The sequence below is a fragment of the Solea senegalensis genome, linkage group LG7, assembly GCF_019176455.1.
Source record: "Solea senegalensis isolate Sse05_10M linkage group LG7, IFAPA_SoseM_1, whole genome shotgun sequence".
Classification (NCBI taxonomy): Eukaryota; Metazoa; Chordata; class Actinopteri; order Pleuronectiformes; family Soleidae; genus Solea; species Solea senegalensis.
In genome coordinates this window covers 25,252,607-25,267,139 of record NC_058027.1, presented here as the reverse complement: position 1 = coordinate 25,267,139, position 14,533 = coordinate 25,252,607, and the positions used below count along the sequence as shown (strand labels likewise).

Below are 14,533 nucleotides of genomic sequence, written 5' to 3'. Positions count from 1 at the left end.
TATAGATCTTACGGTGTGTAATGAAAGGGTAAGATTTGCACCTTCTTATAAAAGCAGAGGCAATTAATTAGCAAGTATTAATTGAAATAAGTAACAAAGACTGTAGAAAAAGCCTTTAACCTAGAATATACAGTCAGCGTGTAAGAAAAATCAATCCTCACTGAAAAGACGTAATTTGGTAATTTTATTACACCCTAGTGAATTAAGTTCATTTAAACTAAATCTAAAAACCTATATGAAGACAGTTAAAAAAAAAGGGATTGATTATTATGTCAATGAACTTTGTACAACCAGTTTTCACTGCTGCACTTCTTTGATTGATTCTTTTTCTACGGAGTTTCAACTTTAATGGAAATCAGCTATCCATCCTCATAAAGTCATGCTGCCTGTTAGTTTGCATTAATCCGTTTCAACACTTTCTCAGTCCTTCAGTCTCAGTGTGTGTGTGTGTGTGTGTGTAGGAGGGAGAGTGTCCAGACCCTCTGAGCAGCCTGCCGCTGGATCCACCCAGACCTCAACCAGTTGTTCTGGTTTGGCTCCATGACGTGGCAAACCTGGAAGGTGTGAATGGGCCGGTTCTGCTCGTCCATCTCTGTGATAGCGTCCCACTGTAGGAAAACATTAGAAGCAAGTGTCAAACAAAGTGTATACTTAGCTATTTATTAGCAGAACTACAGCCTAAGAATATATTTAAATATTGCAATATTTAAAACACTGCACCATTAGATGTGTGAACCACTTTTTTTGGAAACTCTATGTACTATGATGTACTAATGATCTAAATACTCAATGAAATTGGTAACTATTAACAATGCAAAACCATAAATGTACGTTAAATTATGTCCATCCAATACCATCTATACCACAATATTATTTCCATATTCCATATAAGAAGAATCCTCAACACCTTTTTACTTGATTTGACCCACACTGTTAAATCTATAGCAACCCTGCAACAACCCCAATGTACACCCAAGAGTATTTTGGGTCACAAATAGTGACATTTGAGGTGTTTTTACTGATGTCAAATGTTAAAATTGGTTCAATATGATGAATTATTATTGGGGAAAAAAGCGCAAGATCAAATAAAAACCTGTATAACAATGTGGGCAAATTTCATAGCAAATATTGTAACATTGTTTGGAAATGACACTGCCAGCGCTCGTGTTTGATTTGGTTTGTCGGAGCCACTCTGCGCGAGGTTCGAAACGCCGTGCGCTCTGTCGCCTGCGGTGAGACGTCTACACGTGACGTTTTCAGAAACATCAACGTTCTGCTTCACCAGTGTTTTCATGCCGTTGCATCAGCCAGACGCTCTCATTTTGTCTGCTTTGCTCAAACAGCGCGATGATCAGAGATTCCGAAGCCTTAACATTAATTGACAGATCCTCCTCCTCACAGCAGCAAATCATGTCATTTACACAGCTGGACATGTAATTACAGTATATTTCCAGAACATGAGAAAGCAGTGGTGTTCGATATTCCTTTTTTTTTTAAATCTAATTATGCATTTAAAGGCCACGGCAGAAAACTATATTATCTATGAATGTCAGTAGACTACTCTGTAAATAACTTTGTTAATTTAGATTTAAAAAACGGAGGCAAAACTGTGACGGATGCGATGCTGTGCATATTAAAGGAACACAGCGGGACACGGAGACATGACTCCACAGTTACACTCATTTTCTTTGAATGTCTCATTTGTTTACTAATCGTAGCATGTGGTGACTTTGGCTGACTAACTAACTGAGGGTTTGCTTGTTCATAAGCTAACGCGTCATCATTTCCATGTTCAGTTGGAAACGTATGGAGAAAATAATGGACTTGCAGGACACTGGACAGGATTCACGCAAGGCCACAGCTTTATTCATGGAACAACGTAAATGGCTTATAAAGCACAATGGGGGTTTTAATGGTTACAGCTAAGGGTGGGAATCACATGATGCGATACAAGGTCCACGATACCAATAATATTGCGGCTCGGTGATAATCGATATATCGCAAGACAGTTATATAACGATAAACAAAGTCCATAAAGTCTAACTTTCTCTGCTATGAACGCCCTCTTCTTCGGCTAGGTAACTTCCATGCAAGTTTCGAGCAACGCCACCGCGAGGAACCATGAAGTAGTGACGCCTGGCGAGTGAGATATCAATATTTGCCCTGGAGTGTTGGTTACCATATTGCACGAGGAAGGACTACGACATATCACCAAATTAGAGGTGAGACAATTACTGAACTATTCTGATAATTGACTTTTCCATGACAAAAACAAGATTTCTGATTGTTTCAACTTCTAAAAAGGTAAATATTTTCCGGTTTCTTTGCTCTGCATAACAAAGAAATCATGAATCAACATCATCATTCCCAAGTTTGACAAATACTGATCAATATTTTGCTGTATTTTATGTACTATTTGTTGGCTCCTGTGTGTCATCAAGCCATATTGATATAAAACCTTAAAAAGTTCCGGAGTGGAGAGAAACTGTTTTCACTCCAGTTTCACTAGTTTCTCAGACACTAATATGAATATTGTGTGGAGTGGAGAAAACTCTGCATTTACTTTCCACACACTTTAATTGGAGGAAATTATGCAAAGCTGCGCACACACAAAATCCGTAATGACAACTCTCTTGGACGCACCGTACAAAGCGTTCTCAAAGAGACAGACAGAATGAGGTAAGCCGCGGGAAAGTGAAATGACTCAGGCAGAGTGTTCTCACGTGTAAATTATTAAGCAACACTTTAACCTTGACTGCAGTGTGGAAAAGCAATTAATCTAATATTAATTAAGCTATCTTAAATTAGCTCTATGAGACACCCGAGATCTAAATGATTAATCAATCATAATCAGTTCCTCTCCCATTTGGAACTCCATCCACCTAATAATGCTGTACCCTTGTCTCAGTGATGTTAAGTGGACTCCACAATGCATCAGTGATATGGCAATTATTCAAGTTAACAGTATTTTTAGTCTGTCACAGTCTAAAAGCGACGCCAAATCCCGTCATTATGTGCATAGCTGAAGGTGCAGTACATGGTATTCATTTTTTTTAAATATCAATTTGACCATGATATATCATCAAAGATTAATGAAACCATTTTAAATTGAAATACCCCTTTTTTTTTTATCAGCAAAACAAAAGCCGGAAAGACTGGAGGCAAATAGGGAGCGGATTGTTGCAGTTACATTAACTCCAGACAGATAAGCAAGAAAACATTTCACCTTACTGTGTTTTAGAGTCCAAGAAAATTAAGTTTATCACATTATCCCATACCAGGTAATACCTGGAATGTCTAGTCTGTGTTTTTTTTCTGAGGATTAAAACACTGGAAATAGTGTCTGTGGTTTCCTACATTTTTATTTTTAAATAAAGTCATATTTAAAAATCCTTTAGTGCTGGGCAGACTTTATATACTCAGAGAAACGTGATTTCAGAGGCCATTCTTTACAAAAACCAAGCTAACACAGTTCGGTGTGCTTGCTAGCATTACTTTATGATCAGTCCTGTTTTGCTCCGCCCACGAAACAACATCATTGTGTTTACTAAACATAAACCTTATTTCCGTGTTTTAATAACTCACTGGCAACCAACACCCTCTTTACTATTTTGAATTTGATGAGCAGCGCCTGCTTTAAATGCTAATGCTAACGGCCGCAGTTTAGAGTTGCCAACAGTTTCGCAATAGTATTTCTAAGTATGTAACTTTCCGTTAAGCATATGGGTTTGAAATCGATATATTTATAATTATATTATACATTTTTGCAATCTTTTTTTTTTACCTTTACAGCTCGCCACGTCTTCATTGCCAAGATACACAGAATTCTGTCATGGTTTTAAAAATAAGGAAAATAAAGTGTGTTCCATACGTCTTTCACCTTTCAAATATGGAAAAAAATCCTTGTTTTACAGAATGGTTGGCAACCCGGCCTGCCACAGTTTCACACATTTTACATTTATAACCCATTCAGCGATGCTAAAATTAGTTACACACACTTTGTGTTGATGGGAGTTATTTTAAGGTAACACCTGAAATTCACTGTTAAATCACGTGGTCGCCAAAGGGAGGAGCTGTATACTGCTGCATGGCCTCTGCAGTGCTTTGCCACCTGCCAATCAACCTGTCACGTCTAAGATTCTCTGCAACTTTTTAAAAGGGTGAAATCACACAAGGTACTGTTAGACACACACACACACACACACACACACACAGCAGTATTTCTTCCACACATTCCTTCCATATGCTGTCGTTTAAGTGCCCTCCTCACAGACCTTGAAAAAGAAACTTGCAGAAAGCGAACTTTCCCGGCTTGCATAAGATCAGCATTAAGTAATTGGCGCTCCATTATGCATACAAACAAGAGAAAAATGGTAATTTGTCACTCCGTGTGCTTCCGTGTTTTGAAAACGCTCCCTCGGGATGTGGCATGGTTCGGAGCGGAGGAAAACCAACGCGCACCTCGGAGTTTGAAAGATGAGCTGCAGCTCGCGCTCTCTGAAACAATCAGATATGCACCTACTAATCACTCTGCTTATTAGCAGCAAGCCCGGCAAACTGTAGCAGACACAAAGCAGGTGTGAAGCACAAGGGGTGGAACTAATTAACTAACTAAGGTATTGAACTCAACACTAATGTTGCGACGTGAGACTGAAGCACCAGTATCTTCTTATTTCTCAAGCGTCTCCTTTCCTGCATTTCCCCTGTGCCTCGAACAATCGAGTAGATTTTGTGATTTTGTGTTTTTGTCTGTTTTGGATTCGGCTGCTGCTCAACATGGACCAAATTGATAAAGATTTTCTGGGGTTGTTTTTGTAGTCTCATTTTGAAAATTGGTCTGGCTACTGTAATTTGTGAGGTCAAGTGGATTTGTTGAGGCACATTTAAAAGCAGCAACTATCAGAGAGATGAAAAATATGAGATTATTTCAATGGGAGTTACCATTATCAATGGGAGTTGCCATTGTTATTGTTGATTTATTGGCGCAAATAAGTGCTTAAACTTTAAATTAGAAAACACAATACAAAACTTCACTTTTCTCTCCCAGAAGACTGAAGAGAGCTCCATCCTGTGCAAGATAATATGTTGGCGCATATGTCTTTCATAGAAAATGTCAACATAATATGAGGTAAAGTAGTTTTCTACGTCGTGTTTTCAACCATACCAACTTCTATTGTCATGCACAGTGGCTTTAACTCAACTGGGATGTTTAACTGGTGGGGAACCCATTGGGAAGTACTTAGTATTAAGTGTTTTCTGGTTGACGTGCGACGTCACAGACCAAAACAACCTTAGCTAAAGGCTAATTGGTAGTGCCATTCCATGTCTTTCTACTACCATCCATTAAGTTTTAAATGATTTAAGCCCCGCCCTACACTGGAGGATAATTGGCCAGATTTTGGTACCGATCTGGCGCGTTCCGATTTCAGGCTGTTTTGAACAGATTATCCTGTAGTCTGAGGGATTAACAGACGTGATATTAACGGACGCATCAGAGTCTTCTTGGTTTGCAATAAACAATAAGCGCTTTTGTTTAGAACAGTCCGCTTCCATGTCTGTTTATATTCTGAAGTCACATTAAATCACATGTGTCTGTGGTCTCCCCCATTTTTTTAAATCAAATCAGATTTGGAAATCCTTTAAAAAGTGTGGGACAGGCTTAAGGTGACGGAGCATAAACTCAGCACTGTGAATTTCACCGCAGCGTCTTTTTGTTTGCGTCAGAAAATCATGTTTTACAATTATTTAAAAAAAACCTGGTTTTAGTTAGACTAACCCAATCGTTTGATGTATTCTAACGTCATGTAAACCTATAGTGACCGGGTCAAATGAAATATTTTGTATAAACATCCCATATGGCATTCAGAAGCAACACGAAAGCCCCACCTTTGTGCCGTCTTTGAACAGCTGTGATGTTTTTCTGAGTGTTGCAATGTTGTTGTTTTTCCACTCTTGACGGTTCTACACTCAGCACTTGACAGTTGCTGTGAACATTGTTCACGAGAGAAAAGAGGTTTGGTCCAAAGAAAAAATGGGTAAAAGTTCAGGTCGGTGACGGCTATAAAAAGAAAATTTAAATGTGAGCTGAGCATTACCTTCAATGGAAATTTTTATGGCATGTTTTCATCTTTTAGAACAAATTATTTCCCTGAAAACTTTCAGTTTCCTGTTTTTTTTTTCCACTGGAAAGTGATCAATGTCATTTGCAATGATTGACACTCAGTGTTTTATTCCTGGGGGGTAAAAAAATAGATTTCTGCATAATATATATACATATATAACTTTAACATAAGTCCGCTTCCTGTGAACCACAGTGTGTGATCGTTACGATACATTAAATATGAACACTGCAGAACGACTTGTTCTCTCCGAAGCACGGAATGTGAAACATTAGTGGTGATTATAGGTTTAGAATACATCCAAGTATTTTAATTGTCATATGATTTCATCTAACATCATCTATTTCTTATATTGAAAGACTAACCGCATCGATAAAGAACATCCTTCTATCTACTACAGCTTGATTAGCTGCTCAATTCATCCATTCATTTCATTTTTTTTCACACAACACTTGGCTAACTCCATGGAAGCTGTACATTCTAATTTGTTTATCCAGTACTGAAGATTTATTTTGAGCGAACTGACACCATGTCAGTACGTTTTTACTGGGGGAGCTTTTTAAAAAAAGATTATCAAAAGGTTAATTATATATATATCACACATAGAAGCAGTGCCAACTTCCTGAGTCTGAACATAAGAGAAAACACGTTTCGCCTATTAAATGGATTACATTTAAGTGATATGCTGCGAGTGACTGAGTGAGTGAGTAATTAGGCTACCACGTTAAGTAGGTAGCCAGTTGAGTTCATTCAGATAAGTGCACTTATTTTATTCTTGTCCTCCGCAACAGGTAATCACAACCAGTATCGGACACTTTAAATGAAACAGTAATTAGCTTAAGTTACTAGTTGCTGAAACCCACGCACACACACCCATGTGATGGCCTTACTGAGTCACCCATCCCACCACGTGCAACTATTTCTGGGTCGACACCATAACGAAGTAACGACCGAATCTGCCGACTCAGCAGAAGCTGCACACACACACACGTGTTTGTGTGTGTGTGTGTGTGTGACACGTCAATGTGAATCTACGTGGAAAAACAAACTAATGCAGGGTGAATTTTTACTTCAATTCATTAGGTGTTAAAAAAAAAAAAAAAGACATTTAAGAAATATATTGAATGTATGCTGTTGTGTTAGCCATGGTGGAGACACGGCAGCTGGTTTAGAGGTGTGAGCTTTTGATTAACACAAGACAATCTGTCAATGTCAGACCAACGGGACGGCGGCGAGAGCCGCGTTATGAAAATATCATAAAAATCTCTGTCGTTGTAATGAATTATTGATTTAATGTAAATCTCGCCGTGCGTTTTTGTTCCACCGAGTAATGGCGCTGTTGCTCCCCATAGCAGAAAAACCTGTTCCGTCTGCATGCGAGGCGGGAGAAGTTATTTCAATATTGGCATTTATGCTCTGAAAATATCTCATTTCTTTTTCTTTCTTTTTTTTTTTGTTTCAGCTATTTATTAGTTTTGCTCCTAAGGATTTATTGCACTTTTCATAATAGCCTGAAAGCACAAGCGCTGCCACGTCCGTGTCTTAAATCAGACATTAAGTTGTGGAGAAAAAAATGATTGTTGTTGCCGAGTCCCAGCGGAAATATTTGCAGCAGTGAAATCTACAGCGTTTTCCCTCCGGGGCCTTGGCCTTGGTAAGAATTACACGCTACAGTTTAATTGGTTTAATCTCCAGACGAATCAGTATTAGTTGCACATAAACATCGTCGCATGTATTCTATAAAACAAAACACAAGACGAGGGAGGCGATTGAATTAGGATCTCTCTGTGTTTCATATTTGCCATTTTATTTGCAGGCTAAATGTGTTTTAATCATTGATTGCTGTGGGCGCACGGGGAGAAACGACATTAAATGTTGGTGTGATTTTGAAAAACTCCATTTTATCCTCCCTGTCAACTCGGTGATCGTGAATGTGATCTTTTTTCAAGTGATTTAACATATCGAATATCAATGTTATAATTCACAAATGAAGGCGCTCTAAAGTAAACAGTCCCTGACAGTTGCACTTGCTGGGCATCACTACTTCATGTCTCCTCTTGGCGGCGCTGTTCAAATGTATGCGGGGAAGTTAAGAGATGCGCCATCCACGTTTAGTACATAGACGTTATGCACTTAATGCTCTCTGTGTTGTGATTAAATAGAGAAATCCTGCACTTTTAACTTTTCACATTGAAGTTTATTAATGTCTTCTTCAGTTACACAGATATCGCGATGTATCGCTATATCTCTTGCGAATCATTGTAGTGTGATATTATTGGTATCATGATAATAATAATAATATCACGAGCAATGATTCTGTGATAACTGTATCGTGATCTTATTATTATCATGATACCCATAATATCATGATACAATGACTCTGCGATAACTGTATCATTGTATCGCGATATTATTATTAACACGATACCAATAATACATTGATACAGTAATTCTGTGATAACTGTCTCGTGATATTATTATTATCACGATACCAATAATATCACGAAAAAATGATTCTGTGATAACTGTATCGTGATCTTATTATTATCATGATACCAATAATATCACGATACAATGACTCTGCGATAACTGTATCATTGTATCGCGATATTATTATTAACACGATACCAATAATATTATGATACAATCATTCTGTGATAACTGTATCATTGTATTGCGATATTATTAACACGATACCAATAATATCATGATACAGTAATTCTGTGATAACTGTCTCGTGATATTATTATTATCACAATACCAATAATATCACGATAAAATGATTCTGTGATAACTGTATCATTGTATTGCGATATTATTATTAACACGATACCAATAATATCATGATACAGTAATTCTGTGATAACTGCATCGTGATCTTATTATTATCACGATACCAATAATATCACGATACAATGACTCTGCAATAACTGTATCATTGTATCGCGATATTATTAATAACGCGATACCAATAATATCATGATACAATAATTCTGTGATAACTGTCTCGTGATATTATTATTATCACGATACCAGTAGTATCACGATAAAATGATTCTGTGATAATTAAATCGTCGTGTCATGATATTGTTGGTATCGTGGACCATGTGTCGCATATCGCATCGTGAGGTTGCGCTGTGATTCCCACCCTTATTAGCGTTACGTCTAGTCATTGCTTGACCAGTTTTACAATGAGTGAAGAAAGGTATGTACTAATTAAAGCTGCAGTAGAAGGAGACATACAAAAAGAAGTTGATTGTTGAGTTTTTACCTCATCAGATCAGTATGGACAGATACATGTTCACTTTCTATCGCGAAAGCTGCACTTTGTATTACATAAATGTTTTCCATAACATTCCTGTCCTACACCTGTTCTATTCTTTCACATTTAACCTATTTTATTTCTTACTTTATTTCTGTTTTGTTCTCGCCTCTTGTCTACCCTCAGCCCCCCAACTTTTTTTTTAGCTGCTGGAACAAGTGAATTTCCCCAGCGTGAGATCAGTCAAGTCTAATCTCATCTAATGATGTAGAAATTGCGAGGGCTTTTGTACTTTAGCCGCCCTCAACGTCTGAGCGGCATTTCCATACAGGACACATGACTTTCATTTAAAAATTTATGGTCCGTTTAAGGTTCGCCTTGACGCACGTGAACTGAACCGCCTCTCGCAGGACGTCCACAAACTCTAGCTCTCTCTCGGATCGCTTGGTTTACGCTGAGCTGAAAGGTTATTGTGGAAATATTGATCGGTGGCACAAAACAAAATCCTTTAAGTCAGAAAATCTGAATCAATAACAATCCTGTTGATGGAAAATGTAAATTAAAATACAAAAAAAAGTTTGTTTTTGTCTTAAAGGAATGTGCAATTAATCTGCATGTGTACAATGTAAAGCGGTGTTCAAATAAAGCCTAAAAAAAAATGCTTTATTTCATTTCTGGTCAGTGTGGATGACACAGAAACAAAAGTGTCTCGCAGTGAATCTTCTAACAGTGTTTTAGGAACTGTCAAAGTCACTCACCCCGTTGACAGGATAGGTCTTCCAGTCCAGTTCTCCTAGCACTGTTGTAGTGTCCAACAGAACCACTAGAGAGAGAGTGTGTGTGGGGTGGGGTGGGGGTGAAAAAGCCATGTAAAATGGAGGAGAGAAGAAGCGACAGCATAAGCACGAAGAATGACACGTCAGAGCAGCGAGAGAGATGGAAGGGGAGCGTGAGAGAGGTTGGGACGGTGGATTTGAACAGAAGAGAAATGGAGGTGACAAAGTAGGGAGAGAGCACACACAACAGTTATCAAGCTGTCAACGGGCGGCTGACAGAGCTGTAAAGTCCTTATCAGATTCAATCACCTATGAAATAACCGCTCTCAGAGAAGTCCGGGACAGCGCGCATCGGCACCACCATCTCCGTCCTTCTCAGAAGGTCACGAGTCTTCTGTGACGCGACATCGGTGATGAGATCACTGAGGCGTTAGGTACTTAAACCAAATTTTGATTTATTAATTAGGAAAATACAGTCAGGATATGTTTACGGTGATGATATAGCTGTAGCAGGACATGCCCGCGGACTTATACCAATGATTTCACACCAACGCGGGAATATGTGGCCTATATGGAGAGTGAGGTGATAATCTACAGTGTGTGAGATTACAGTATGTGGTGGTGACAGGCATTTGAAGCAAAACGGCTATTTCAATATTCTAAATCTCCAGCGCATGAGATCTAGTGAAATTAATGCATGGCTCACAGCATGTTGAGCTTAAAGGGGGATGCATTCAAATGCCCCTTTTCCCATATTCAGGAACTTGTTAACCCTGGGGAAAATAATTCCTGGTAATCTAAAGTTCTTGGTTGTTTAATGACACACAATCATATATATAATCACATATATATAGTAATGGCAAATGGTCTGTGTTTATCTATGACCACTCAAAGGTGCTTTACACTACGGTTTTGCAGTTTTTAACATTCACCCATTCACTCACACTTCAAAATAATTTTCACCGACGTTCGTGCTCCACTGAGAGTGTGTGTGTGTGCTCTGGTCGACCGTAATAAAATGTTTTCCCCCCTTGTGCCCCGGTGTTTCTTCACATCGTGCTTGATGTGCATGGCATGGTGCGTCATAATTCGCATCCGAATTATTCGCACTTTAGTCCCATCCGGTGTGCAAAAAGACCTTTAGAATGATAAGTGCTTTCACATCAGGTCTACAAAGGTCTCCAATTACACAAGAAATAGTCGCTTTTTTTGATAAAGAGTCACTACAGGAGTCTGAACACTCGCTGAATATAGCGATAAAGACGCCAAATTGGCAGCGCTGACACAGCTGCAAACTGTGTTCCACCAATCGCCCATCTAGAGTTCCTGGTAATCTGATAAATCCCTAATTTTTCATTTTTTTATTTTTTAAATCCCGGGTAAATGAGAAAAGTCCCTGTGGTTTTCTCTGCTTCTTTTCCCACTGGCTCTGTCCAGTCTCCGGAGTGAGATGAGGGACTTATCATAAAGTTGCACATGTTGGACTGCTCCAGCTGTTTCCGTGCTCGTGGAAAAAAGCACTCCGGCGGCATCGCGAGGGTCCGATATAATCACTCTATCCAGGTTCTGCGACACACTGCCCGATCCCCGTGGATTTGAAGCGCGCGGTGAACTCTCGCGGCTCGAATTTGGCACCGTCAAAAAGCTCTTCCTGCCAACATGGCGGTGTAAACAAAGCGAGTGATCGACTTCCTCCTGGCAAGGAAATCCACAGCGACGGGAACCGAATATGAGGTTGGAGATGATCGTGGCGGTGGTGAGATTAAATGAGCTGCTTTAATATTTACAGTAAGGTCTGAACCTATAATAAGGCGGCTTTGCCTCTGCTCAACAACCCGACATAGACTGAGATAAAGAGAGAGAGACAAGGACAGAGACCGAGAGACAGAGACATTGATTTCTGACAAAGGAAAACAATCTTTCATAACCATGAGTAATGCTGCGTTTCATGTTTGACAGCAGCAGATCTTTTCCTCCAACTCTCTTCGCCGTGTCTATACACACACACACACACCTATGTACACAAACACACACACACAGTAATGCAGTCATAGCATAATTACATTCCAGCAACTATCTTCGGAGGCAGGAAATGATACATCACCCAAGGAGACCACAGTGCTGAATTTGATACTCGGATTTTCTCACTCAAAGCACACACACACACACACACACAGAGTAAATTGACATGCAGTTATCAGCGGGCCAAATCACATTACTTTTGTCTGGGTATAATAGTGGACAGAAACATTATAATCTGCATCTGTCCACTCTTTTTTATTATTATTTAATATTACTATATAATATATTATTATTTTAACTATGGTGTGTTTGTTTTACATTGTATGTGTTGTGTGTGGAGCCCAGGATGAGTAGCTATACTACCTTAGAAATAAATTAATAGTGATGCGGAGATCCAAGAAATCTTGAATCTTGAATCCTTGTACTTTTATATTTTGTTGTGTCTCATTAAGTGTTAAGTCTCTTGTTGTGTCTTATTTAAATGCCTTTCGTCATGTCTATTTAAATGTCAAGTCCTTCGTTATTTCCGTTATTTTTGCTATTTTACTGTGTACCTCAAGCCGGGAGTCTCTGCAAAAATTTCATTATGTCCTCATAATGACAATTAAAAACTTCTTGAATCTTTATAGCCGATGTCGGCGATTAGACTGAATCAGTAGCTTGTCCAAATAATGACATAATCACAGAGATGGCCAAGAATCAACACATTCACATCTCCATTATACCGCTCTGTGAACCACACATACGTGTGAATGGAAAATTACACATCTTATTCAAAGGAACGTCAAGTGTCACATGTATGTGTGGTTTACAGAATGGTATAATAGGGATTTCCTGTTTCCTGCTTTCTTGTTGGTGCATCTTAACCTCTCTCCCCCCCCTTTCCGTCACCCATCTCTCCTCTGTCCCCCATTTTTTCCTTTCACCACAACCTGTCTAGGCAGATGGGCGCACATCTTTGAGTCCGAGATTTCTTCTTCTAGTAAAAGGGAGTATTTTTTTCTCTCCACTGATGCCTCGAGTGTTTGCTCATTGTGTGAACTGTTGGGTTTCTCTGCTCTCGATGATGTTGTCCATGTACAGAGCCTTGAGATAATGTATGTTGTGATTCGGTGCTATACTAATGAAACTGAACTGAATTGAACACTATGAATAAAGGGGTTGATAACTGTTTCCTGGTCATCATTGGTTCGTTTTAGACACAGTCATCTGTGCTTTAGGAGCAAACAGCACCTGATTATGGGTTTAGGGAGCCACTGGATTACTGTGAATATTTAATGTGATCGATCAGACGTCATCCAGAGTTTGGGGCTGTAAGGAGGTGGCAGGAGAAGTTTCCGAAAATTGACTTTGGGTGCATTTGCATCCTCACTCACAGCTGTTCCCGGGAAAAAAAAACAGCTGAACTTTACCCGTCCTCCTCTTGGCTCCGATACTTGTGAACAGAAATGTGCGAAAGTGTGAAATAATTTGTTTCAAAATGTCACACTCAAATATTTCATTCTTGTACAGAATGTACGAATTCAACGCGTCCCATCGTAGCAGAAACCAAGGCTGGCATGAAATATCTTCATTATGAAATAATTAGCCTGCATAATTTCCTTTTCTTTTAGAAACTCTGGCACAGTTCAATTTTTTTGAAATCTCTCTCTGGGTAGAAGCTCTTTCTACTGTTACTGTATCTGTAACACGGAGTCTTACAGCCTGACTCCAGGTTTTATGTTGAACTGAGCTAACCCTCTTCTTTCTCTCCATATTTCCCACACACGACGTGGGTGTCATCCATCCTCTCTGTGAGCTCTCAGCGAGCATTTACATTGATATCCAGATGTAATAATAATAATAGTAATAATGATGATGTTTCCTTCAGTATCAACAAATACCGCTCGCGTCACCATATGCGACTTTTCAAACAGAGGAATACGTAATGTAACCCGCAGTTCAGTCACATCACAAAGATTCTTCTTCTTCTTCTTCCTTTTCTTCTTCTGCATCACTGACTGCGACAACAAAGCACTTTTGGCTGATGATATTCAAGAAGACAAACACTTGGCTGACATTCCAAAAGAAAGAATTGTCTTCATTCTTTTTCTTTCTTGTCGTCGGAGAGAGACACCGAGGGAGGAAGAATCATTGTTTTTCTGTTTGAGATGTTTCTAAAAGTTGACAGCGGAATCTTAATTCATCTGCTCACGGCACAGACGATGCAGTCGCAGGATCTGCGTAAAGTTCCTTACTCCGCCGTCGCTCAGATGTGAGGATCTGCGTGTTGGTAAAGCGAGCCGAGGTCACGGTGACGTCTCGTCTGGGCGAGCCTCCCGCTTCACTCTGTAAATCACTGTCATTTAGCGCTC

At 39.3% G+C, this 14,533-nt stretch overlaps 1 protein-coding gene across 2 annotated transcripts in view; it reads right to left on the bottom strand.

Annotated features, from left to right (window-relative positions):
* Positions 1–14,533, bottom strand: part of epha6 (eph receptor A6) — a 90,256-nt gene that overhangs the window by 41,031 nt on the left and 34,692 nt on the right. For both annotated transcript variants that reach the window (XM_044030399.1, XM_044030401.1), the window contains 2 exons: positions 10,140–10,204; positions 480–608 (listed from right to left, as the gene is read on the bottom strand). In XM_044030399.1, coding sequence (XP_043886334.1) covers positions 480–608; positions 10,140–10,204 — 194 coding nt within the window. The remainder of the gene's footprint in view (positions 1–479; positions 609–10,139; positions 10,205–14,533) is intronic.